The sequence below is a fragment of the Pseudophryne corroboree genome, chromosome 3 (genome assembly GCF_028390025.1).
Source record: "Pseudophryne corroboree isolate aPseCor3 chromosome 3, aPseCor3.hap2, whole genome shotgun sequence".
Classification (NCBI taxonomy): domain Eukaryota; kingdom Metazoa; phylum Chordata; class Amphibia; order Anura; family Myobatrachidae; genus Pseudophryne; species Pseudophryne corroboree.
In genome coordinates this window covers 489,834,365-489,862,332 of record NC_086446.1, presented here as the reverse complement: position 1 = coordinate 489,862,332, position 27,968 = coordinate 489,834,365, and the positions used below count along the sequence as shown (strand labels likewise).

The 27,968-nt window shown below is 48.1% G+C and overlaps 1 protein-coding gene across 1 annotated transcript in view; it reads left to right on the top strand.

The window, feature by feature from the left end:
- Nucleotides 1–27,463, top strand: part of TMEM220 (transmembrane protein 220) — a 60,682-nt gene extending 33,219 nt beyond the window's left edge. The window contains exons 5-7 of the mRNA XM_063960940.1: nt 12,564–12,623; nt 13,487–13,638; nt 26,896–27,463. Coding sequence (XP_063817010.1) covers nt 12,564–12,623; nt 13,487–13,619 — 193 coding nt within the window. The 3' untranslated portion in view covers nt 13,620–13,638; nt 26,896–27,463. The remainder of the gene's footprint in view (nt 1–12,563; nt 12,624–13,486; nt 13,639–26,895) is intronic.
- Nucleotides 27,464–27,968: the final 505 nt, after the last annotated feature.

Genomic DNA, 27,968 nt, shown 5'->3' with positions numbered 1-27,968 from the left:
GAGCCAGAAGACGGAAGATACCGGAGAAAATCGGCGGCTGAAGACTCCGGTCTTCAATAAGGTAGCGCACAGCACTGCAGCTGTGCGCCATTGCTTCCACAGCACACCACACGCTCCGGTCACTGGTGGGTGCAGGGCGCTGGGGGGGGGGGGGGGCGCCCTGGGCTGCAATTAGTATACCTTACATGGCAAACTGCACATAATACAGTTCTAAACTGTATATGTGCCTAATCCCCCGCCATAATTTTCATTAAAAAAGCGGGAGAAGCCCGCCGCTGAAGGGGCGGGGCTATCTTCCTCAGCACAGCCAGCGCCATTTTCTCTTCACAGCTCCGCTGGAAGGACGCTCCCCAGGCTCTCCCTGCAGTATACACTACAGAAAGGGTAAAAAAGAGAGGGGGGGCACATAAATTTAGGCGCATATTGTGACATAAGCAGCTATTGGGGGAAAATTCACTTTGTATATAGTGTATATCCCTCTGTTATATAGCGCTCTGGTGTGTGCTGGCATACTCTCTCTCTGTCTCCCCAAAGGACTTTGTGGGGTCCTGTCCTCAGTCAGAGCATTCCCTGTGTGTGTGCGTTGTGTCGGTACGGCTGTGTCGACATGTTTGAGGAGGACGCTTACGTGGAGGCGGAGCAGGTGCCGATAAGTGTGATGTTGCCCCCTGCGGGGCCGACACCTGAGTGGATGGATATGTGGACGGTATTAACCGACAGTGAACAACAGACAGAGAGGAGGGGTGTGCAAATCCCCACCCCTAAATTCCCTTCCGCACACTGAAAATTACCTGTAACCATCCCTGAACCTATCTGGTAATAAAATTCAGAGAATTAGTCACAAATGTTTGCAAACACATGTTTAGCTGCTGGCCACGTCACGGCTTCTCCGATACAGCAGTCCTAACCTACATAATAGCAGTGCCCGCATAAGGCCATGTAATCTGTCACAGTACGCCTCATGATAAAGGCTATTACTAAAACACTTCCAGACAGAGAGCTAACACCCAGGAGCCACCCCCAGGATCTCCCATTGGCACTACAAGGAAAAGCATGCCTTCCAAATGCTGCTCCCATTCAATGCCTCTTGCACACAAGCAGACAAACAATTTGGCAGTTGCTCAATCATACCTGGAGATAATTATATATCAGGTGCTGGAAGGGGGAGGGGTCACAGACCAACAACAGACAGAGAGGAGGGGGGTGCAAATCCCCACCCCTAAATTTCCTTCCGCACACTGAAAATTACCTGTAACCATCCCTGAACCTATCTGGTAATAAAATTCAGATAATTAGTCACAAATGTTTGCAAACACATGTTTAGCTGCTGGTCATGTCACGGCTTCTCCGATACAGCAGTCCTAACCTACATAATAGCAGTGCCCACATAAGGCCATGTAATCTGTCACAGTACGCCTCATGATAAAGGCTATTACTAAAACACTTCCAGACAGAGAGCTAACTTACCCAGGAGCCACCCCCAGGATCTCCCATTGGCACTACAAGGAACAGCATGCCTTCCAAATGCTGCTCCCATTCAATGCCTCTTGCACACAAGCAGACAAACAATTTGGCAGTTGCTCAATCAATTAACCGACAGTGTCAACTCCTTGCATAAAAGGTTCGATGACGCAGCTTTGGGACAGCCGGCATCTCAGCCCGCGCCTGCCCAGGCATCTCAGAGGCCATCAGGGGCTCAAAAACGCCCGCTACCTCAGATGGCAGACACAGATGTCGACACGGAGTCTGACTCCAGTGTAGACGAGGATGAGACAGATGTACAATCCACAAGGGCCATCCGATGTATGATTACTGCAATGAAAAATGTGTTGCACATTTCTGACATTAACCCGGTTACCACAAAAAGGGTATTATGTTTGGGGAGAAAAAGCAGCCAGTGACTTTTCCCCCATCTGATGAGTTAAATGAATTGTGTGAAGAAGCGTGGGGTTCCCCAGATAAGAAACCAGTGATTTCTAAGAGGTTACTGATGGCGTACCCTTTCCCGCCAACGGATAGGTTACGCTGGGAGACATCCCCTAAGGTGGACAAGGCGCTCACACGCTTATCAAAAAAGGTGGCACTGCCTTCTCAGGATACGGCCGCCTTAAAGGAGCCTGCAGATTGAAAGCAGGAGTCTATCCTGAAGTCTGTGTATACACACTCAGGTACTATACTGAGACCTGCTATTGCTTCAGCATGGATGTGTAGTGCTGCAGCTGCATGGTCTGACTCCCTGTCTGATAACATTGATTCCCTTGACAGGGACACTATTTTGCTAACCATAGAGCATATTAAAGACTTAGTCTTATATATGAGGGATGCACAGAGGGACATTTGCCGGCTGGCATCTAGAATTAATGCAATGTCCATTTCTGCCAGGAGAGTATTATGGACTCGGCAGTGGACAGGTGATGCTGATTCTAAAAGGCACATGGAAGTTTTGCCTTATAAGGGTGAGGAATTGTTTGGGGGCGGTCTCTCGGACCTAGTATCCACAGCAACAGCTGGGAAGTCGACTTTTTTACCTCAAGTTCCCTCACAGCCTAAGAAAGCACCGTATTATCAAGTACAGTCCTTTCGGCCTCAGAAAGGCAAGCGGGTTAGAGGCTCGTCCTTTCTGCCCAGAGGCAAGGGTAGAGGGAAAAAGCTGCACCAGACAGCCAGTTCCCAGGAACAAAAATCCTCCCCTGCTTCCACTAAGTCCACCGCATGACGCTGGGGCTCCACAGGTGGAGCCAGGTGCGGTGGGGGCCCGTCTCCGGAACTTCAGCGACCAGTGGGTTCGCTCACAGGTGGATCTCTGGGTTCTACAAGTGGTATCTCTGGGATACAAGCTGGAGTTCGAGACGTCTCCCCCTCGCCGTTACCTCAAATCAGCCTTGCCAGCTACTCCCCAGGACAGGGAGGTAGTACTGGCGGCAATTCACAAGCTGTACCTCCAGCAGGTGATAATCAAAGTTCCCCTCCTTCAACAGGGACGGGGTTACTATTCCACAATGTTTGTGGTACCGAAACCAGACGGTTCGGTGAGACCCATTCTAAATTTGAAATCCTTGAACACTTATATAAGGAAGTTCAAGTTCAAAATGGAATCGCTCAGGGCGGTTATTGCAAGCCTGGAAGAGGGGGATTATATGGTATCACTGGACATCAAGGATGCTTACCTACATGTCCCCATTTACCCACCTCACCAGGAGTACCTCAGGTTTGTGGTACAGGACTGCCATTACCAATTCCAGACGTTGCCGTTCGGTCTGTCCACGGCACCGAGGGTATTTACCAAGGTAATGGCCGAAATGATGATACTCCTTCGAAAGAAGGGAGTTATAATTATCCCGTACTTGGACGATCTCCTTATAAAGGCGAGGTCCATGGAGCAGTTGTTGGTCGGAGTAGCACTATCTCAGGAAGTGCTACAACAGCACGGCTGGATTCTGAATATCCCAAAGTCGCAGCTGGTTCCTACGACGCGTCTGCTGTTCTTGGGTATGATTCTGGACACAGAACAGAAGAAGGTGTTTCTCCCGGAGGAGAAGGCCAAGGAGTTGTCAGCTCTGGTCAGAGACCTCCTGAAACCAAAACATGTCCTGGGAAAGATGGTAGCTTCTTACGAAGCGATTCCCTTCGGCAGGTTCCATGCAAGGATCTTTCAGTGGGATCTGTTAGACAAGTGGTCCGGATCGCATCTTCAGATGCATCGGCTGTTCACCCTGTCCCCGAGGGCCAGGGTGTCTCTGCTGTGGTGGCTGCAGAGTGCTCATCTTCTCGAGGGCCGCAGATTCGGCATACAGGACTGGGTCCTGGTGACCACGGATGCCAGCCTCCGAGGTTGGGGGGCAGTCACTCAGGGAAGAAACTTCCAAGGACAATGGTCGAGTCAGGAGGCTTCCCTACACATAAATATTCTGGAACTAAGGGCCATTTACAATGCCCTAAGTCAAGCAAAACCCCTGCTTCAAAACCAGCCAGTGCTGATTCAGTCAGACAACATCACGGCGGTCGCCCATGTAAACCGACAGGGCGGCACAAGAAGCAGGATGGCGATGGCAGAAGCCACAAGGATTCTCCGATGGGCGGAAAATCACGTGATAGCACTGTCAGCAGTGTTCATTCCGGGAGTGGACAACTGGGAAGCAGACTTCCTCAGCAGGCACGACCTCCACCCGGGAGAGTGGGGACTTCATCCAGAAGTCTTCCAGCTGCTTGTAAATCGTTGGGAAAGGCCACAGGTGGACATGATGGCGTCCCGCCTCAATAAAAAGCTAAAAAGATAATGCGCCAGGTCAAGGGACCCTCAGGCGATAGCTGTGGACGCTCTAGTGACACCGTGGGTGTACCAGTCGGTTTATGTGTTCCCTCCTCTTCCTCTCATACCAAAGGTACTGAGGATAATAAGAAAGAGAGGAGTAAGAGCTATACTCATCGTTCCGGATTGGCCAAGAAGAACTTGGTACCCGGAACTACAAGAAATGATCTCAGAGGACCCTTGGCCTCTGCCGCTCCGACAGGACCTGCTACAGCAGGGGCCCTGTCTGTTCCAAGACTTACCGCGGCTGCATTTGACGGCATGGCGGTTGAACGCCGGATCCTGATGGAAAAGGGCATTCCGGTTGAAGTCCTTCCTACGCTGATAAAAGCTAGGAAGGATGTGACAGCAAAACATTATCACCGCATATGGCGAAAATATGTTGCTTGGTGTGAGGCTATGAAGGCCCCAACAGAGGAATTTCAGCTGGGTCGATTTCTGCACTTCCTACAGTCAGGAGTGAATATGGGCCTAAAATTGGGATCCATTAAAGTCCAGATTTCGGCCCTGTCGATTTTCTTTCAAAAAGAACTGGCTTCACTGCCTGAAGTTCAGACGTTTGTTAAGGGAGTGCTGCATATTCAGCCCCCTTTTGTGCCTCCAGTGGCACCCTGGGATCTCAACGTTGTGTTGGATTTCCTAAAATCGCATTGGTTTGAGCCACTTCAGACCGTGGAGTTGAAATATCTCACGTGGAAAGTGGTCATGCTTTTGGCCTTGGCTTCGGCTAGGCGTGTGTCAGAATTGGCGGCTTTGTCATGTAAAAGCCCCTATCTGATCTTCCATATGGACAGGGCAGAATTGAGGATTCGTCCCCAATTTCTCCCTAAGGTGGTATCAGCGTTTCATTTGAACCAACCTATTGTGGTGCCTGCGGCTACTCGGGACTTGGAGGATTCCAAGTTGCTGGACGTAGTCCGGGCCCTGAAAATCTATGTTTCCAGGACGGCTAGAGTCAGGAAAACTGACTCGCTGTTTATCCTGCATGCACCCAACAAGCTGGGTGCTCCTGCTTCTAAGCAGACTATTGCTCGCTGGATCTGTAGCACGATTCAGCAGGTTCATTCTGCGGCTGGACTGCCGCATCCTAAATCTGTAAAAGCCCATTCCATGAGGAAGGTGGGCTCTTCTTGGGCGGCTGCCCGAGGGGTCTCGGCTTTACAACTTTGCCGAGCTGCTACCTGGTCGGGATCAAACACGTTTGCAAAATTCTACAAGTTTGATACCCTGGCTGAGGAGGACCTTGAGTTTGCTCATTCGGTGCTGCAGAGTCATCCGCACTCTCCCGCCCGTTTGGGAGCTTTGGTATAATCCCCATGGTCCTTACGGAGTACCCAGCATCCACTAGGACGTCAGAGAAAATAAGAATTTACTCACCGGTAATTCTATTTCTCGTAGTCCGTAGTGGATGCTGGGAGCCTGTCCCAAGTGCAGACTTCTGCAATACTTGTAAATAGTTATTGCTTAACTATAGGATTATTGTTCTGAGCCATCTGTTGAATGAGGCTCAGCTGTTATTCATACTGTTAACTGGGTATAGTTATCACAAGTTGTACGGTGTGATTGGTGTGGCTGGTATGAGTCTTACCCTGGATTCCAAATCCTTTCCTAGTAATGTCAGCTCTTCCGGGCACAGTTTCCTTAACTGAGGTCTGGAGGAGGGGCATAGAGGGAGGAGCCAGTTTTCACCAGATAGTACCTAATCTTTCTTTTGGAGTGCCCAGTCTCCTGCGGAGCCCGTCTATTCCCCATGGTCCTTACGGAGTACCCAGCATTCACTACGGACTACGAGAAATAGAATTACCGGTGAGTAAATTCTTATTTTCTCTGACGTCCTAGTGGATGCTGGGGACTCCGTAAGGACCATGGGGGGAATTGCGGGCTCCGCAGGAGACTGGGCACTCTAAAGAAAGATTTAGTACTATCTGGTGTGCACTGGCTCCTCCCTCTATGCCCCTCCTCCAGACCTCAGTTAGAATCTGTGCCCGGACAGAGCTGGGTGCTTTTAGTGAGCTCTCCTGAGCTTGCTAATAAGAAAGTATTTTAGTTCGTTTTTTTATTTTTAGAGAGCTTCTGACGGCAACAGACTCTCTACTACGAGGGACTGAGGGGAGAGAAGCAAACCTACTAACTGCGGATAGGTTGCGCTTCTTAAGCTACTGGACACCATTAGCTCCAGAGGGATCGAACACAGGACCTGACCTTGTCGTCCGTTCCCGGAGCCGCGCCGCCGTCCCCCTCGCAGAGCCAGAAGACAGAAGCCGGCAGAAGCAGAGAAGACATCGAAATCGGCGGCAGAAGACTCCTGTCTTCACATGAGGTAGCGCACAGCACTGCAGCTGTGCGCCTTTGCGCCCACACTAACCCACACACTCCGGTCACTGTAGGGTGCAGGGCGCAGAGGGGGGGGGGGGGGCGCCCTGGGCAGCAATTGTTACCTCCTGGCGAATGCTGCATAGAAACAGTGGCACACTGTTATATGTATGAGCCCCCGCCATTTATTTTACAAAAAATCGCGGGACAGAAGCCCACCGCTGAGGGGGCGGGCCTTCTTCCTCAGCACTCACCAGCGCCATTTTCCTGCCACAGCTCCGCTGAGAGGAAGCTCCCCAGGCTCTCCCCTGCAGAATCACGGTAGAGGGGTAAAAAAGAGAGGGGGGGCACATAAATGTAGGCGCATTAATCATTATACAGCAGCTACAGGGTAAACACTAAGTTACTGTGTAATCCCTGGGTTATATAGCGCTGGTGTGTTTGCTGGCAAACTCTCTCTCTGTCTCTCCAAAAGGCCTTTTGGGGGTCCTGTCCTCATTTAGAGCTTCCCCTGTGTGTGGTGTGTCGGTACGCGTGTGTCGACATTTTTGACGAAGAGGGCTATGTGGAGGCAGAGCAAGTGCAGTTGACTGACGTGTCGCCGCCGACGGTGCCGACACCTGATTGGATGGATATCTGGAAGGTGTTAAATGATAATGTAAACTCCTTACATAAAAGGTTGGATACCTCGGGTCAGTCAGGGTCTCAACCCATGCCTGATCCTACAGCGCAGAGGCCCTCAGGGTCTCAAAAGCGCCCACTATCCAAAATGGTTGACACAGATGTCGACACGGATTTTGACTCCAGTGTCGACGACGATGATGCAAAATTACAACCAAAAATGACAAAAGCTATACGTTATATGATTATAGCGATGAAGGCTGTTTTACACATATCAGAGGTGAACCCTGTCCCTGACAAGAGGGTTTATATGTATGGGGAGAAAAAGCAAGAGGTGACTTTTCCCCCTTCACATGAGTTAAATGAGTTATGTGAAACAGCGTGGGATTCCCCAGATAAGAAAGTCCTGATTTCCAAAAGGTTACTTATGGCGTACCCTTTCCCGCCTGAGGACAGGGTGCGCTGGGAATCCTCCCCTAGGGTAGATAAAGCTCTGACACGCTTATCTAAGAAGGTGGCCCTGCCGTCGCAGGATACGGCCACCCTAAAGGATCCTGCAGATAGAAAGCAGGAAAGTATCCTGAAATCTGTTTATACACAATCAGGGACTCTACTGAGGCCGGCAATTGCGTCGGCGTGGATGTGTAGTGCGGTAGCAGCGTGGACAGATAATCTGTCTGAGGAAATGGATACCTTAGACAGGGATACTATTATGCTGACCCTGGGGCATATAAAAGACACTGTCCTATATATGAGGGATGCCCAGAGGGACATTTGCCTACTGGGCTCTAGAATTAATGCAATGTCAATTTCTGCCAGGAGGGTCCTGTGGACTCGGCAGTGGACAGGTGATGCCGACTCCAAAAAACACATGGAGGTGTTACCTTACAAGGGTGAGGAATTGTTTGGGGACGGTCTCTCGGACCTGGTTTCCACAGCTACTGCTGGGAAGTCAAACTTTTTGCCATATATTCCCCCACAACCGAAGAAAGCACCGTATTACCAAATGCAGTCCTTTCGCGCACAAAGAAGCAAGAAGGTCAGATGTGCTTCCTTTCTTGCTAGAGGCAGGGGCAGAGGAAAAAAGCTGCACCTTACAGCAAGTTCCCAGGAACAGAAGTCCTCCCCGGCTTCCACTAAATCCACCGCATGACGCTGGGGCTCCACGGGTGGAGCCAGGAGCGGTGGGGGCGCGTCTCCGACATTTCAGCCACCAGTGGGTTCGCTCACAGGTGGATCCCTGGGCTATACAAATTGTGTCTCAGGGATACAAGCTGGAATTCGAGGTGATGCCCCCTCAACGTTACCTAAAATCGGCCCTGCCAGCTTCCCCCATAGAAAGGGAAGTAGTGGTAGCGGCGATTCACAAGCTATTTCTCCAGCAGGTGGTTGTAAAGGTTCCCCTTCCTCAACGGGGGAAGGGATACTATTCCACAATGTTTGTGGTACCGAAACCGGACGGTTCGGTCAGACCTATATTAAATTTAAAGTCCCTGAACATGTATCTGAAAAGATTCAAGTTCAAAATGGAATCGCTCAGAGCGGTCATTGCAAGCCTGGAAGAGGGGGATTTTATGGTGTCTCTGGACATCAAGGATGCTTACTTGCATGTCCCCATTTATCCGCCTCATCAGGAGTACCTCAGATTTGTGGTACAGGACTGTCATTACCAATTCCAGACGTTGCCGTTTGGTCTGTCCACGGCACCGAGAATATTTACCAAGGTAATGGCAGAAATGATGGTGATCCTGAGAAAGCAGGGAGTCACAGTTATCCCATACTTGGACGATCTCCTCATAAAGGCGAGGTCGAGGGAGCAGTTGCAGATCAGCGTAGCGCACTCACAGGAGGTGTTGCAACAGCATGGCTGGATTCTGAATATCCCAAAGTCGCAGCTGATTCCTACGACGCGTCTGCCCTTTCTGGGCATGATTCTGGACACAGACCAGAAGAAGGTGTTTCTCCCGACGGAGAAGGCTCAAGAGCTTGTGACTCTAGTCAGAGACCTCTTAAAACCAAAACAGGTGTCGGTGCATCACTGCACGCGAGTCCTGGGAAAGATGGTGGCATCATACGAGGCCAATCCCTTCGGCAGGTTCCATGCGAAGATCTTTCAATGGGATCTGTTGGACAACTGGTCCGGATCGCATCTTCAGATGCATCGGCTGATCACCCTGTCCCCCAGGGCCAGGGTGTCTCTTCTGTGGTGGCTACTGAGTGCTCACCTTCTCGAGGGCCGCAGATTCGGCATACAGGACTGGGTCCTGGTGACCATGGATGCGAGCCTCCGAGGGTGGGGGGCAGTCACTCAGGGAAGAAACTTCCAAGGGTTGTGGTCAAGTCAGGAAACTTGTCTGCACATAAATATCCTGGAACTAAGGGCCATATTCAATGCCCTGAGTCAAGCGGAGCCCCTGCTTCGCGACCAACCGGTGCTGATTCAGTCAGACAACATCACCGCGGTGGCTCATGTAAACCGCCAGGGCGGCACAAGAAGCAGAGTCGCGATGGCGGAAGCCACCAGGATTCTTCGGTGGGCGGAGAATCACGTACAAGCACTGTCAGCAGTGTTCATTCCGGGAGTGGACAACTGGGAAGCAGACTTCCTCAGCAGGCACGACCTCCACCCGGGAGAGTGGGGACTTCATCAAGAAGTCTTCATTCAGATTACAGATCGATGGGAACTGCCACAGGTAGACATGATGGCATCCGTCTCAACAAAAAGCTGCAACGGTATTGCGCCAGGTCAAGAGACCCTCAGGCGATAGCTGTGGACGCCCTGGTAACACCGTGGGTATTCCGATCGTTCCATGTGTTCCCTCCTCTTCCTCTCATACCCAAGGTACTGAGAATCGTAAGAAGAAGAAGAGTGAGAACAATACTCATTGTTTCCGGATTGGCCAAGAAGACCTTGGTACCCGGAATTGCAAGAAATGCTCACAGAGGACCCGTGGCCTCAGCCTCTCAGACAGGACCTGTTGCAACAGGGGCCCTGCCTGTTCCAAGACTTACCGCGGCTGCGTTTGACGGCATGGCGGTTGAACGCCGGATCCTAGCGGAAAAAGGCATTCCGGAGGAAGTTATTCCTACGCTGATAAAGGCTAGGAAGGACGTGACCGCAAAGCATTATCACTACATGTGGCGAAAATATGCTGCTTGGTGTGAGGCCAGGAAGGCCCCTACAGAGGAATTCCAACTGGGCAGATTTCTGCACTTTCTACAGTCTGGCGTGACTTTGGGCTTGAAGTTGGGATCCATAAAGGTCCAGATTTCGGCCCTATCCATTTTCTTTCAAAAAGAACTGGCGTCTCTTCCTGAAGTTCAGACGTTTGTTAAGGGAGTGCTGCATATTCAGCCTCCTTTTGTGCCACCTGTGGCACCTTGGGATCTCAACGTGGTGTTGGGTTTCCTAAAATCCCACTGGTTTGAACCACTTAAGACCGTGGAGCTGAAGTATCTCACGTGGAAGGTGGTCATGCTATTGGCATTAGCTTCGGCTAGGCGTGTGTTAGAATTGGCGGCTTAGTCATGTAAAAGCCCCTATCTGGTTTTTCATATGGACAGGGCGGAATTGCGGACTCGTCCCCAATTTCTGCCAAAGGTGGTGTCATCTTTTCATTTGAACCAACCTATTGTAGTGCCTGCGGCTACTCGTGACTTGGAGGATTCCAGGTTACTAGATGTAGTCAGGGCTTTGAAGATTTATGTAGGCCGAACGGCTGGAGTCCGGAAAACTGACTCGCTGTTTATCCTTTATGCCCCCAACAAGTTGGGTGCTCCTGCTTCAAAGCAAACCGTTGCCCGCTGGATCTGTAACACGATTCAGCAGGCTCATTCTGCGGCGGGATTGCCGCATCCAAAATCAGTGAAAGCACATTCCACAAGGAAGGTGGGCTCTTCTTGGGCGGCTGCCCGAGGGGTCTCGGCATTACAGCTTTGCCGAGCTGCTACTTGGTCGGGTTCAAACACATTTGCAAAATTCTACAAGTTTGATACCCTGGCTGAGGAGGACCTTGAGTTTGCCCATTCGGTGCTGCAGAGTCATCCGCACTCTCCCGCCCGTTTGGGAGCTTTGGTATAATCCCCATGGTCCTTACGGAGTCCCCAGCATCCACTTAGGACGTCAGAGAAAATAAGATTTTACTCACCGGTAAATCTATTTCTCGTAGTCCGTAGTGGATGCTGGGCGCCCATCCAAGTGCGGATTGTCTGCAATACTTGTATATAGTTATTGCCTAACTAAAGGGTTATTGTTGAGCCATCTGTTGAGAGGCTCAGTTATATTTCATACTGTTAACTGGGTATAGTATCACGAGTTATGCGGTGTGATTGGTGTGGCTGGTATGAGTCTTACCCGGGATTCAAAATCCTTCCTTATTGTGTCAGCTCTTCCGGGCACAGTATCCTAACTGAGGTCTGGAGGAGGGTCATAGTGGGAGGAGCCAGTGCACACCAGGTAGTCCTAAAGCTTTCTTTAGTTGTGCCCAGTCTCCTGCGGAGCCGCTATTCCCCATGGTCCTTACGGAGTCCCAGCATCCACTACGGACTACGAGAAATAGATTTACCGGTGAGTAAAATCTTATTTTATCCCACGTCCCCTCCCACCCCTCTGTGGTGTGTACACCTATCCCAATCCTCCCTGCAATCATTGTGTATATTTATCCCACGTCCCCTCCCACCCCACTCTGTGGTGTGTATCAGTGATGTGCGGAGGGGTGAGGCAGAGCCTTTCCTGTCATACTAACATTTGGGCCAGAGTTGTTGCTGTATAAAGTATATGAAAAATACAAAGAATATGTTTGAAATATCTTCTTTGTATTATTCTAATCATTTTTATAGCCAAAACTCTGGAGTAAAAAGTCTATGGCAAGTGAGGCAGTGCCTCACCTGGTTATCTGTTCCACACATCTCTGATCAAAACTCAGCAAATTTCCAGGAGTTTATACTGCTGCACCTGTGTATAATGCCCAGATGTACCATTTGGCTCATATATTGTGCGTAAATCTGGCTCTGGGGTTAGCTAGTGCCTCCTGAGCCATTTAGCTCACCACACGTCCCTGGTGTGTACACCTATCCCAATCCTTCTCCCCACCATCATTGTGTACATTCATCTCACATCTCCCTCCCACCTCACTCTATATTGAGTACACCTATACCAATCTTCTTCCCTCCAACATTGTGTACATTTATCTCACATCCCCCATTCTGTATACAATGTGTATACGTCTTCCATGTAGCCCATCCCAGCACTCCTTTTGGTGTTTACATTTTGTGATTTCCTAGTGGTTTTAAAGCTCACTGGTGCTTGTCTCTCTTCTAGGGAGCTATCTGGACTAGTGATCATTGCATTGTGGATATTTCTTTGTCGGAATTCTGGAAAGTAAGTTTTTATTTACCACCTCAAATAAATAATATGAATACCTCTGACCAGTTGATACAGACCTATGATTTATGACATCTAGTACTGACCAGTGCTATTACTGCATATTATGATCTTTTACTATTCACTGACTTCCTGTAACACTACATACGCCATTATGATTTAATATACTGTCATGACTCTATTGATGTCCTACGAAGTCCTATGGGGTATATTCAATTAAAGTCGGATCCATTCCGACATGCATTTGTCGGAATGGATCCGACTTGGGCTGTTCAATGAACAGCCAAATCCGACAGGTTTTGGCCCCGTTCCTGACCATCTCAATCCGACTTTAAAAAAAAAGTCAGATTGAGATGAGGGAGCTGAGAGGAGGAGACGGGGGAGGGCAGCGGCTCTCGCAGCATAGCAGGAGGATGGGGCACCTCCGCCAGTCCTCACGGAAGTGTCCACCCGGCTTGCTGGAGCCAGGTGGACGCTGCCGTGAGCAGTGGTGGTGCCCCATCCTCCTGCTACGCTGCTGTCCCCCGCCGCCTCCTCTCAGCTCCTCATCTCAATCTGACTTTTTTTTAAATCGGATTGAGATGGTCAGAAACGGGGCCAAAACCTGTCGGATTTGGCCCCTTTTCCGACAAGCACGCGGATCGGCGTCTATTCCGCCGATCCATGTGCATGTTGACAAGTCGGAATTCCCGTCTTGTCAGATAATTCTGGGGTGTATTGAATAGGTCGGAACCCTATACCCGCTACAATGCCCCATGATACCATGTGCTATATTTTTTACTGTTAATGCTCTGAGACGTTATAGTGTGCATCAAGTAAGTGACCTGTCACATTCATGCTTTTCATTTTATTTCTTGCAGGGGAACAGTTGGTGGATTCAGACTGTTTGTGGCTGTTTCCATATCAATTTTCCCATTTGTAACATGGCTTTACATCTACATCAACAAGGAAATGAGAACATCGTGGCCGCAACACTGCAAAACAGTTATCTGAGCTCATAGTAACATCTGAGGTGTTTTATATTAATCTGATACTAAAACTGAATTTGTGGCATGTAACTGAGTTGTGATTGGTTGCATGTTTTCCAGTCAGTGGAGGTCACTGGGTGCTGTGCCACAATTATGCGAGAGAGAAAAGTTATTGTGGGACAATATGTGACCAAACACACGTGAGACTCTAGATCAGGGCCGTCTGCTGCAGTCCAGCCCCTGTGTTGTAGGTGGGCACCCGGTGTGTGATCGGCAGAGTCTCTGAGCAGCTGTGGTGGTAGGGGGAGCAGCATCTCGGACTCTGTGGTGATCACTGGGACAGGAGAACAGTGCAGGAGCCCTGATACCATGCAGGGGGATGCTGTCAAGTCCGGCGGTATTGCGTACTGATCCCCATGCAGGTAATGGTGCATGTCAGTGTATGGGTTGTTGGGTCGACTCAACTTAGGTCGACCACTGAAGGTCGACATGTACTAGGTCGACATGGGCATTAGGTCGACATGTACTAGGTCGGCGGGTCAAAATGTCGACATGAGGGGTTTTTTACTTTTTTTTTTGGTGCCGTTTTCTTCGTAAAGTGACGGGGAACCCCAATTAGTGCACCATGTCCCCTTGCATGGCTCGCTACACTCGCCATGCTTCAGGCAAGGTGCCTCGCTCCGCACAGGTTACAGTTCCAATCGTAGTCCACGTGGATCGTCAAGTCTGGAAAAATCCAAAAAATTAACTTTTTTTTTTTAAACTCGCGTCGACATTTTGACCTGTTGACCTAGTACATGTCGACCTAATGCACATGTCGACATTCAGTGGTCGACCTAATGACTGTCGACCTAACGACCGTATCCCGCATGTCAGGGACCAGACACAGGAACATCCTTTCTGTACTGTTTGTGCCAGCAGAGACATGATGCACTTGGACACAAAGAGAAAGCATAAACGCAGCAGTAACTGCATATTGCACAGGTGCTGTACTGCCGCCAACTTAGTTTCTCTTACGTCCTAGAGGATGCTGGGGACTCCGTAAGGACCATGGGGATAGACTGGTTCCGCAAGAGACATGGGCACTTTAAGAAAGACTTTAGGTCTGGGTGTGCACTGGCTCCTCCCTCTATGCCCCTCCTCCAGACCTCAGTTTGATACTGTGCCCAGAGGAGACTGGGTGCATTACAGGGAGCTCTCCTGAGTTTCCTTTCAGAAAGTATTTTGTTAGGTTTTTTATTTTCAGGGAGCCTGCTGGCAACAGACTCCCTGCATCGAGGGACTGAGGAGAGAGAAGCAGACTTACTTCTGTGAGTTTCAAGGCTCTGCTTCTTAGGCTACTGGACACCATTAGCTCCAGAGGGATCGGTACGCAGGTCTCACCCTCGCCGTCCCTCCCAGAGCCGCGCCGCCGTCCTCCTCGCAGAGCCGGAAGATAGAAGCCGGGTGAGTATGAGAAGAAAAGAAGATAGATATAGATAGATATATATATATATATATATATATGTATATGTATATATATATATATATATATATATATATATATATATATATATATATATATATATATATATATATATATATATATATAAGCCCCCGCCAATTTTCAGTGTATTTGAGCGGGACAGAAGCCTGCCGCCGAGGAGGCGGGGCTTCTCCCTCAGCACTCATCAGCACCATTTTCTTCACAGCACAGCTGAGAGGAAGCTCCCCGGACTCTCCCCTGCTTATACCACAGTGAAAGAGGGTTTTAAAGAAGAGGGGGGGCACATAATTAGGCGCATATATACATATATACACAGCGCTACTGGGTAAACATATATTTATTGTGTTTTTTCCTGGGTCATACAGCGCTGGGGTGTGTGCTGGCATACTCTCTCTCTGTCTCTCCAAAGGGCCTTGTGGGGGAACTGTCTTCAGATAAGAGGATTACCTGAGTGTGTGGTGTGTCGGTACGCGTGTGTCGACATGTCTGAGGTAAAAGGCTCTCCTAGAGAAGACGGGGAGCAAATGAATGAGAAGGATTTAATGTATACTTCACAATACTTCGAAGCTTATTTAGAACATATACGGCACAATGATACATGCCCCTCAGACATGGATTCATACATACATGCTTTTTACTATCCCACTAGGTCATACATTTCCTACCTACCACTCTCCCCCGACCATACATAACTTCTGTAGATATTGTGTAGATATTTTTCTGTTTAGTGATTAGATAGTGGCAGTTATTGGTGACTGCCAAAGGGTGGACTGTCAAAGTCGAAAAATATTGCAGTACACACATCACGTATGAACTACACACAGATGGCCTCCGCGCGTGTACTTGTTCTGCTGTGCGTGCACATATTCGCAATTTGCGTATGGTCGCTCCCGCGGTCGTGTGCATCAGTGTGTGGTATGGGTATTTACGGTAGAGTTTGTGAACGCATGGAGAGCTATCAAAACACATTACATATTTAATCCAAATAGTGCACAATGTACACACAGTCCCCCTGCACCACACCAGAAAATAACAACAGTTTAAATGGTTTCAGAACAAAGGGATTCACCTTTACAGAATAGGAGGGGACAGAACAAGGTCATAAGGTGGTGTTTGGTATCCAGCTGTAGGGTATTTTAAGGGAAACATTTCGGTGTTGGTTTGAGGAAGATCGCATGTTCCTGCGGATAGTTATGTGCAGGAGCAGAATATAGATATAAACTGTATTTACTGTACATTATGTATGCGGCGGGAATCCAGAGGAGACCACCCACAAGAGCAGTGAAAATAGACATCTCCCACCTATTCAAACAGACCTGTACTGTAAAAGTGCATTCCTGTGTCCAATGGACAAAGGGATTACAGTATCTATTGTATTGCTTTTGGAAGAAGTGTATAAAGAGAGCCTGCTTCTAGCCTGGTCAGTCACAAGGCTCACAACGTTATCTATCAGATGGCGGAGGACCGGACCGGGTAGCGCAAGCGAATCCACTCACGTATGTAACATTGACTGTAGCCATTTACTCTGTTATATTGTATTGTATATATTGTAACCCCCTTTCAGCAATAATCCACTGTGGTGTCGGAACCCAGTGGTTTAACTACAGACTGGTGTCGTGTATTTCTTTCCCTGCTAAGGTTTAAAGTGTAATAGCATCACACTGCATTGCTGCATAAGGTTTAAAGTGTAATAGCATCACACTGCATTGCTGCATAAGGTTTAAAGTGTAATAGCATTGCATTACTGTAAAGGTTTAAAGTGTATCTCTGGGTGTGTGCGCGCTGTGTGTACTTTGTACCCCCAGCGCGGAGTTTGTACGCTAAGTCCGTACAGTGATACGGGACTCCGCACGCAAACAGTGTATGAAGTACGTAGCGTGTATACTAGGTTTAGCGGCCGCAGTGGCTCCATGGTAAAGTGTATTCTAAGTGTGTTTAAGGTATAGCTTTTCGTTCCTGTATTTAAATCGACATCAGATTCTTATGGCGTATCCTTTCCCGCCAACGGACAGGATACGGTGAGAATCCTCCCCTAGGGTGGAAAAAGCATTGACACGCTTATCCAAAAAGGTAGCGCGGCCATCCCAAGAGACGGCTACCCTCAGGGATCCTGCTGACCGCAAGCAGGAGATTACCTTGAAGTCCATTTGCACACATTCTGGTACCTTACTCAGACCGGCAATTGCGTCGGCCTGGGTTTGTAGCGCTGTAGCAGCATGGACAGATACCTTTTCAGTGGAAATTGAGACCCTAGATAAGGATACCATTTTATTGACCCTAGGGCATATAAAAGATGCTGTCTGAGAGATGCTCAAAGACGCTATGTCGACTTCTGCTAGACGATTCCTATGGACCCGGCAATGGACAGGTGATGCCGACTCAAAGAGGCATATGGAGGTTTTACCTTACAGGGGTGAGGAATTGTTTGGGGAAGGTCTCTCGGACCTGGTCTCCACAGCTACAGCTGGTAAATCTAATTTTTTTTGCCTTATATTCCCTCACAGCCTAAGAAAGCACCACATTTCCAAATGCAGTCCTTTTGATCACAAAGAAACAAGAAAGTATGAGGTGCGTCCTTTCTTGCCAGAGGTAAGGGCAGAGGAAAAAAGCTGCACAACACAGCTAGTTCCCAGGAACAGAAGTCCTCCCCGGCCTCTTCGAATTCTCAACCATATCTGGGTTCACTCGCAGGTGAATCCCTGGGCAATAGAAATTGTTTCTCAGGGTTACAAGCTGGAATTCGAAGAGGTTCCTCCTCGCCGGTTTTTCAAATCGGCCCTGCCAGCTTCTCCCCAAGAAGGGGAAATAGTGTTAAATGCAATTCACAAATTGTATCTTCAACAGGTGGTGGTCAAGGTTCCCCTGCTTTAACAAGGAAGGGGATATTACTCAACCCTGTTTGTAGTCCCGAAACCGGACGGTTCGGTCAGACCTATATTAAATTTAAAAATCCCTGAACCTATAATTGAAAAGGTTCAAGTTCAAGGTGGAATCGCTAAGAGTGGTCATTGCCAGCCTGGAAGGGGGGGGGATTTTATGGTATCTCTGGACATAAAGGATGCATACCTTCATGTTCCCATTTATCCACCTCATCAGGCGTACCTGAGATTTGCGGTACAGGATTGTCATTACAAATTTCAGACGTTGCCGTTTGGGCTTTCCACGGCCCGAGGATTTTCACCAAGGTAATGGCGGAAATGATGGTGCTCCTGCACAAGCAAGGTGTCACAATTATCCCGTACTTGGACGAATCCTCATAAATACGAGATCAAGAGAGCAGTTACTGAAACAGCATATCACTTTCACTGAAGGTGTTACAGAAACACGGCTGGATTCTCAATATCCCGAAGTCGCAGTTGGTTTCCGACGACTCGTCTGACTTTCTTGGGCATGATTCTGGATACAGACCAGAAAAGAGTTTTTCTTCCGATAGAAAAAGCTCAGGAACTCATGACTCTAGTCAGGAACCTATTGAAACCAAAACAGGTGTCAGTGCATCACTGCACTCGAGTCCTGGGAAAGATGGTGGCATCATACGAGGCCATTCCCTTCGGCAGACTCCATGCGAGGACTTTCCAGTGGGACCTACTGGACAAGTGGTCCGGGTCACATCTACAGATTCATCAGTTGATCTCCCTGTTCCCCAGGGCCAGGGTATCTCTCCTGTGGTGGCTGCAGGGTGCTCACCTTCTAGAAGGCTGCAGGTTCGGCATTCAGGACTGGATCCTGGTGACCACGGACGCGAGCCTCAGAGGTTGGGGAACAGTCACACAGGGAAGAAAGTTTCAAGGTCTTTGGTCAAGTCAAGAGACTTGTCTTCACATCAACATCCTGGAACTGAGGGCCATATACAACGCCCTACGTCAAGCGGAGTCATTACTGCGTGACCAACCAATTCTGATCCAGTCGGACAACATCACCGCAGTGGCTCATGTAAACCGCCAAGGCGGCACATGGAGCAGAGTGGCAATGGCGGTAGCCACCAGAATTCTTCGCTGGGCGGAAATTCATGTAAGCGCACTGTCAACAGTGTTCATTCCAGGAGTGGACAACTGGGAAGCAGACTTCCTCAGCAGACACGGTTTAGAAAAAGGGGATTTGGTAGAATTTTAAGGCGCTCCTGGTGAATGAAAAAGTCCTGCTGCCTTCCCTTCACACCACAGGATTAATCCCAAGGATAATCCAAATAAAAAGGACTGGAAAAGGTGTATGGGTGAAAAGGAATTGGCGCTGGAGGGGATGGGGAAAAAACTGATGATTCAGCTGGGAGGTTATGGTTTGAGATGTATGAAAAAAGGAAGAGGATACTTATCTGTAGGATTTTTGATGGAATCCTAATTCTTAGAGAGGCGACAATTTTCTTCCAAGGAACGATGGTATCATGGAATCTGTGGGATTTTTGATGGAATCCTGATTCTTGAAGAAGAGACGTAGTTTCTCCAGAAAGCAGTAAAAATGAGAGACGTGGTGGTATATAAGAAAATACAGATTAGAAGGTGGTTTTTCAAAATGGAAAATCTTCACTTGAATGCAGTAGATGTTAAGTAATAATATGAAGAAATTTCAATCAAGGTAATCGTACCTCACTTACAATAAGTGAGCGAGGTTGGAAGCATATAAGGGTTTCTTTAAAATATAGGTACTAGATAGGTTGGCGTACCTAACTTACAATGTGGAATAGAGATAAAAAGCACATCAAGGTATCTTTATATGCCGAGCTGCGTACCAGTACTCACTGATGGAGGTGTATTCCGTCTGCGCATAAAGGTATCTTTATCCAGAAAGCATTCATAAAAGGTCACCCGTATAAAAAGGCAATTTATTGGATAAAAAACACATAAAAATTATTGGTTCTAAAGGGGGAGTGTTGTCCACGAGGGAGGCAAACCGGCAGGCAGGGGAAACAGTAGGACCATCATCCAGGAGAGTGGGGACATCATCCGGAAGTCTTCACACAGATTGGGATTACCCCAGATAGACATGATGGCGTCCCGCCTCAACAAAAAGCTACAGAGGTATTGCGCCAGATCAAAAGATCCTCAGGCGGTAGCTGTAGACGCCCTAGTGACACCGTGGGTGTTCCAGTCGGTCTATGTATTTCCTCCTCTTCCTCTCATACCCAAGGTGTTGAAAATAATAAGAAAGAGAGGAGTGAGAACAATTCTCATTGTTCCAGATTGGCCACGAAGGACCTGGTATCCGGATCTGCAGGAAATGCTCACAGAAGATCCGTGGCCTTTTCCTCTAGGACAGGACCTGTTGCAACAGGGGCCCTGTCTGTTCCAAGACTTGCCGCGGCTGCGTTTGACGGCATGGCGGTTAAACGCCGGATCCTAGCAGAAAAGGCTTGTCGGATGAGGTCATTCCTACGCTGATAAAGGCTAGGAAGGACGTGTCTTCTAAACATTTATCACCGTATATGGCGAAAATATGTTTCTTGGGAGGCCAGGAATGCTCCTACGGAAGAATTCCATCTGGGCCGTTTCCTTCACTTCCTACAAACTGGAGTGAATTTGGGCCTAAAATTAGGCTCCATTAAGGTTCAGATTTCGGCCTTATCCATTTTCTTTCAAAAAGAATTGGCTTCTCTCCAAGAAGTACAGGCTTTTGTGAAGGGAGTGCTGCATATTCAGCCTCCTTTTGTACCTCTGCTGGCGCCTTGGGACCTTAACGTGGTGTTGAGTTTCCTTAAGTCGCATTGGTTTGAACCACTTAAAACGGTGGAGTTAAAATATCTCACTTGAAAGGTGGTCATGTTATTAGCCTTGGCTTCGGCTAGGCGAGTGTCGGAATTGGCGGCTTTGTCTCATAAAAGCCCCTATCTGGTTTTCCATATGGATAGAGCGGAATTGCGGACTCGTCCTCAATTCTTGCCTAACGTGGGGTCATCTTTTCATATGAACCAACCTATTGTGGTGCCTGTGGCTACACGTGACTTGGAGGATTCAGAGTCCCTTGCTGTGGTCAGGGCTTTGAAAATTTACATGGCCAGAACGGCTAGAGTCAGAAGAACAGAAGCACTGTTTGTCCTGTATGCAGCCAACCAGGTTGGTGCCCTGCTTCAAAGCAGACTATTGCTCGCTGGATCTGTAACATGATTCAGCAGGCACATTCTACGGCAGGATTGCCGTTACCAAAATCGGTCAAGGCCCATTCCACTAGGAAGGTGGGCTCGTCTTGGGCGGCTGCCCGAGGGGTCACGGCACTACAGCTGTAGATGTCTCTCCCTGCTGCGCCTCCCCCCGCCGCCGCAGACATGTCCCCCTGCAGCCAGCTCCCCTCTCCGGCCGCCGATCTCTGCTCCCCCCGCGGCCCGCAGGCACCTCTTTCCCTGCAGCGCCACCACAGACATGTCCCCCCGCAGCCAGCTCCGGCTGCCGATCTCTACTCCCCCCGTTGCCCAGCTTACCCCCGCCGCTGTCCCGCTCACTCCTGGCCGCAGATCTCTGCTCCCCCCGCGGCCCGCGGCACCGCTTGTCTCCTCACCTCAATCCGACTTGTTTCAAGTCGGATTGAGTTTGTCGGAAAGGGGGCGAAAACCTGACTGATTTGGCCCCATTTCCGACAGAAGCACGTGGATCAGCAGCTATTCCACCGATCCACGTCTTTTCCGACAATTCGGGAATTCCCGACTTGTCGGGAAAAATCAGCCCCTATTGAATAGGTCGGATCCCCTTCCGACCTATTTCTTTCGGAAGCTGGCGTCTTTCCGACAAGATGGCAGCTTCCTACAGTTATTGAATACAGCCCTATATGCGCTTTTTAGTGCCTTGTCTCAATGTAAACTTGGGCATCCGTATCTGTTGGGTTAGCGTCCTCTATTCAAGAGTTGGGGGGATAAGGCTTATCACACTGGGTTAAATGCTTTCTTACTAGTTGGACACTTTCATAAAGGAATCCTTTTCCTACTAAGGGGGAGATTTATCAAAGCGTGGAGAGAGATAAAGTACTAACCAATCCGTTTCTGTCATTTTAAAGTCTGTGTTTGAAAATTGACTAAGTAGGTGATTTGTCAGTACTTTATCTCTCTCCAAGCTATAATAAATCTCCCCCTAAATTCCTTCCTTCCTATATAGCTGTTAATAAAATATATTTAGTTTATCTATATATTTAATCTTTCTTTAACAACAGAGTTGGACGCAAAGTGCATTTGTAGTAAATGTTGCATTTGTGCCAGTCAGCAACTATGGCTCCCTCCCCCGCATGTACCTATGTAAGATGCGCCAGGAATATGAGATGTAGCATATGCAGTCATCTTATGGACTGTCACTACGTTGCTACTCATAATGTCAACACTTATGATGTTGACATCAGAAAAGTCGACACCTGGAAAATGTTAAAATGGACAGAATGTTGACATCAGCATTAGATTATTGGTAGGTTTTAGGTGTTCGGCTAACCTCAAAAAGATACTATTAACATTCTCATTGTGTCGACATGCTAAACATGTCCACATACTTATGACAACATTGTGACTGTCAACATGGTGAAACAGTTTGAAGCATACTGGTGTAAAGCAAGTATTCATTGCAGTTTAATTAGAATTTAAAATGCTGCATTTGTTTTTTTGCATTACTGTTTCACTGCATTTGCATTACTGGGTGTATTTAGAACACAGCCCTGCTTTCGGTCATCATCTGTTCGTAACTTTCACTAGGGTTTCAATACTGGCAATAATTCTTCGGCGCCCCCCATCCCCCATAATTGGCACTAGAAAAGGGATAAACGTGAGCGCGCCGAAGGCGAGCGAGCGCCGCAAAATAGGGGCGTGGCTTCGCATAAAGGGGCGTGTCATTGCAGGAAAAGACTACCTCATACCCGAGTTTTGCAACCTGCACGCCCAGACGTTAGCCACCACAGGAAAGAAAAATAATCCTGATTCATGCCCCTTACATTATTTGTCATTTTTCCTCCTTATAGTAATGCCCAGTATACATTATGCCACATACTGCAATGGCCCTTAGACATTATGCCACACACAATAATGCACACACCGTAATGCCCCCGACACATTATGACACACCGTAATACCTGTGACACATTATGACAGGAATCGCAATGCCCATTATACATTATGCTACACACTGCAATGCCCCTGATACATTATAGCACATACAATGTCTGTGACACATTATGACACACACCGCAATGACCCTGAGACATTATACCACATACCACAATGCTCGTGATATAGTATACAACACACCGTAATGCCTGACACATTATGACACACACCGCAATGTCCGTGATACATTATGCCACACACTGCAATGACCCGGAGACATTAGACCACATATCACAATGCCCGTGATATAGTATACCATACACCGTAATGCCTGTGACACATACTGCAATGCCCGTTATACCCTATGCCACACACTGCAATGCCCCTGAGACATTATACCACAATGCCCGTGATATAGTATGCCACACACCGTAATGCCTGTGACACATTATGACACACACCGCAATGTCCGTGTTACACTATATGACACACAGTAATGCCCATTACACATTAAGTCCTACAGTAAAGCTTCTAATTAATTACTTTTAAATGACCTGCTCGTTGCCAGGGGTTTCATGCTCTTGGTTCCATGCACAGTGCCAGGGGTTTTCATGCTCAGGGTGTCATGCTCATTGCCAGGGGTTTCATGCACTGGGTGTCATGCTCGTTGCCAGGGGTTTCATGCACTGGGTGTCATGCTCGTTGCCAGGGGGTAGTGCTTGTTGCTAGGGCTGTGCTCTCCCAGTGCCACATATGCCCCCAGTGCCAGATATTCCCCCACAGTGCCAGGTACTCACATGCCCCCAGTGCCAAATATAGCCCCCGACCCCCACCCCATGTGTCAGGTACACATATACCCCCCCCAATGCCACATATGCCCCCAGTGCCAGATATTCCCCCACAGTGCCAGGTACTCACATGCCCCCAGTGCCAAATACAGCCCCCTTCCCCCCCATGTGCCAGGTACACATATACCCCCCCAGTGCCACATATGCCCCCAGTGCCACATAAGCCCCCCTCCCCCTGTGCCACATATGCCCCCAGTGCCACATAAGCCCCCCTCCCCCTGTGCCGCATATGCTCCCCCGCTGTTTTGTGTTGGAGGGACACGGAGGGCACAGCGCGCGCCTCTCCTGTGTCCCTCCTGGGTCTCCGGCGGGTCTGTTAAAGGAAGTGCCGGTTCGTGAGCCAATCAGAGCTCACGAACGGCACTTCCTTTATTAGACCCGCCAGAGACGCAGGACTCGGAGGGACAGAGCAGAGGCGCGCGCTGTGCCCTCCGTGTCCCTCCTTACAGCAGCGGAGGGAAGGAGGAGACCGCAGATTGACATGCGGACGGCTCGTCCGCATGTCAATCTGCGCTAAATCAGTGGCGCCCCCGCAGCCCCTCGCCCCCAAGCCACCGCGAGGGCTGCGGGGGCAGTAGTTACGCCACTGCCCTTGCTGCTTCTACAGGCCCTCTCCAACTCAAATCCTGGATACAATAGTTGTACAGAGTCGCAAGTCCTAGTAGGGTGTCGAAAAAGATGGGCAATTTGAAAAGCCATGCGTGCACACTAATAAAAAGTGCAAGTTGAAACCGAAAAAAGCCATGCAGCTGGTACTATGCACAATACACAGAAAACCGAGCGCTGACATATTTCTTTTATTCCAGTGGGAGGGGAGGCATATATATATATATATATATATATATATATATATATATATATATATATATATAAATAAAGTAATAAAATCAGTATTGTGATTATACTTTCTACTTTATTTTTACCAGGAACAAAGAAATCAAAACCAGTAATGCATTAATGACTACGAAATTTTAAAAGACTTATCATTCCAATTGTATAATGAGGCAGAGGAACAAGGATTCTATAGTTATCGATGAAGAGTCTAGGACAGGCATTCCCAACCCCAGTCCTCAAGACACACTAACAGTGCAGGTTTTAGTGATATCCAGGCTGGAGCAAAGATGGTTAAATCAAAATAACTGAGCTACTAATTAAGTCACCTGTGCTGAAGCCTGGATATCACTAAAACCTGCACTGTTAGTGTGCCTTGAGGACCGTGGTTGGGTATGCCTGGTCTAGGAGGACTTTCAGAAATGTATATACTGTATAATGTACAATTTTTAAAAATTATTACTACTATTATTATTTCTTTAGATTTTGTGTCAGGAAACCAAAGCACATTTCATTGCATGCCCCAGATATGTTGATATTGGGACTAATTCAGTAAGGATTGCAATTGCAGGGAATTATTCAGAGGTAGATGCAGATCGGTGCATCTGCAGCAAGATCTGCGTCCATCTCCTCACATTCTGGGGGTTGCCTAGCATGTGTGGCGCGCATGACGATGCATCCGCATCACACCTGCGAAACGCTGACCCCTGAATGCCTGCCACTGTCAATAACCTAGCGGCTGCATCCCTCCAGAATGCGGCCGCAAGTAGAAGGGTTGTGCACATGCACTGCAGTCAGTGCGCATGCTCAGGCCATATGGACCTGTCCATCTCTGAATCGCCCCCGCAATCCTTTGCAATGCAAATGCAGGAGGGGGTGCATGCCACCTCCTTCATGCATTTGCGATGCTTTTGCATCTGTGATGAACCTTGCGGTTCATCTGCAATGGCAGGCTGAGTAAGCCTGAGCTTACTCAGACTTGCCATCACAGTGAGGCTTGTGAGTCCAAGGAAACTGCTTACGCGACGCAGTCCTTGGCCTCACCACTCCCCGGAAATTGGAGGCAAGACGCTGCCCCTTCTCCCGTACCTCTCTCTGAACGCCTCTGCCTGTCAGTCGCAGGACGCATTCTGCACGTGCGTAGTTTCCCGACCATCGGGAAACTGCAGTAAGTATTGCATTAGTGAGCCTTACTGAAATAGGCCTATTGTCAATTTAAGATCTCTCCGGCCATAGTGTGGGTGCGCAACCCTTTACAATGCGATCGTATCCCGGAAGGATTGGATTGCACAGTGATAGGGAGGAGATGCAGCATTGCGGGGAGGGAGCTTGAGAAACAAAGGCGTGTCATGGCCATTTTTTGGGGTGGCCGATGATGTCGCATGCATTTCCTGCGACAGGAAAGATGGCGACAAGACCGCTGCCTATGCAGTCAGGGGTCAACCTCTATTCGAGGCAATAGCAGTTGATTTGCGATTGCATCGCAGGGTGGTGCCACACATGCTGGGTGGTCCTGCCCTGTGCTGGGCAGCCCACAGCAAGTGAGTATATGGTTGCAGATATTGCTGCAAGAGCAAAATCTGCAACCAACTCTGCATAGCCTCCTTAGCCATAATGCTTGTATATAGAAATCTACCAGAACATTTAGTAGGTGAGATACACAACTAATGTAGGTGTTCACTCCGCAATCACTGTAGAATCTCCCCCCTTTGTATATGTGATTGGCCACCCAACCAGCAGACAGTTGACAGAGCAGTTCGCCTTTCTATTGTATTTTCTTGTTTCTCGTCTGTGTAATATATTTGTATACATATACAGTATTTAGTGTAAAACAGTCAAGTTGTATACAGAATGGTTGTAGTGACAATTTGTATATACAGAATGTTTCAAGTAATTAACGCTAAACCAATGTCATATTCTGAATCAGCACTGCAAGTTAACCCAAACTCGCTCAAATATGATTACAATAAAATGAGTGTTGGTTAGTGTTATGCCTTCATTTCTGTGAAAGTATGTGAAAATAAACATTTACACTAACTTTCATAGAAATGAAGTATCTGGGCCATTCATTATAAAGGTAACGCAGGAGATATCATGGATACTCACTATAATAAGATAATGTTTGTTCCAGGATACCTGCTCCTTCCAATGGAAAGGAGTTTCGGAGTTGTGAAGAGGAATCGGATATGATGCAAACAAGTTTTCACTGCTACATAAGGAGTGGGCATATGGATCACGGGAAGAGCTGATCATCAGTTCAACTGTCCTTACATTGGAGCATTGTTGATTTGCTCCAGTGTTTTAATAACCACTGCTGCTACTCACAGCAAGTTGGATGTTGGCATTCCTACAGAAAAACATTGTAAATGTGATCCGTGCGTGTGTACCAACTTGGCACATCACTGGAATAGTTACTTAAAATGTAAACAGCCTTGAATTACGAACAACTTGTTGCTTCATTTGCTTTTTTTTTTGCTTTTTACTGATGTGTCCGTTTTATAGTGTAAAATCAGTGTATACAAACTCAAGTACAATCACTGAAAGTGTATTTGTATTTATGAGCCTGATAAATTCAAAGACTAATGCGGGCCATACGTCTATGTCATACTTGCCTACCTGACCCTCTCCCTGAGCGAGAAAATGCTCTGTTCCTGGCCTTTCCTGGTAATGTATGATTGCCATCACCTGTGGTGAGCTAGTTAATTGATAAGAAAGGTGTTTCACCACAGGTGATGGCAATCATACATTACCAGAAAGTCCAGGAACAGAGCATTTTCTCCATCATGGAGAGGGTCAGGTAGGCAAATATGGTCTATGTCCTGATTCCCCATTCAGCCAATGCAGATCGGCAGACATCGATGATCGGGGATCCCACAGAGAATCAGCAAAAAACAGCATGATAAGCGTCCCTGACTTGCCGATCCTTATCAATTTTCTGGTCAGAATCAGGGAATTGAGAATTTCGTGCTAGATTTCACCAATTGCTTGACCCATGAATCGACAGAATGGAGATCTGCCCTGATAGCTGCCTAATGTGTGAGCCCGTTTACATGAAGATGTCTCACAAACTTTGTCTGTAAAGAAAATAAAGTATTTCTGTTGTCAATGATGGCAAAACCAAATACATTTGTTATATTTACTTTCATTTTATAACTGGAATGCTGATTGCACCTTTTTCTGTACAGTTACCTGCACCCCAGTTTT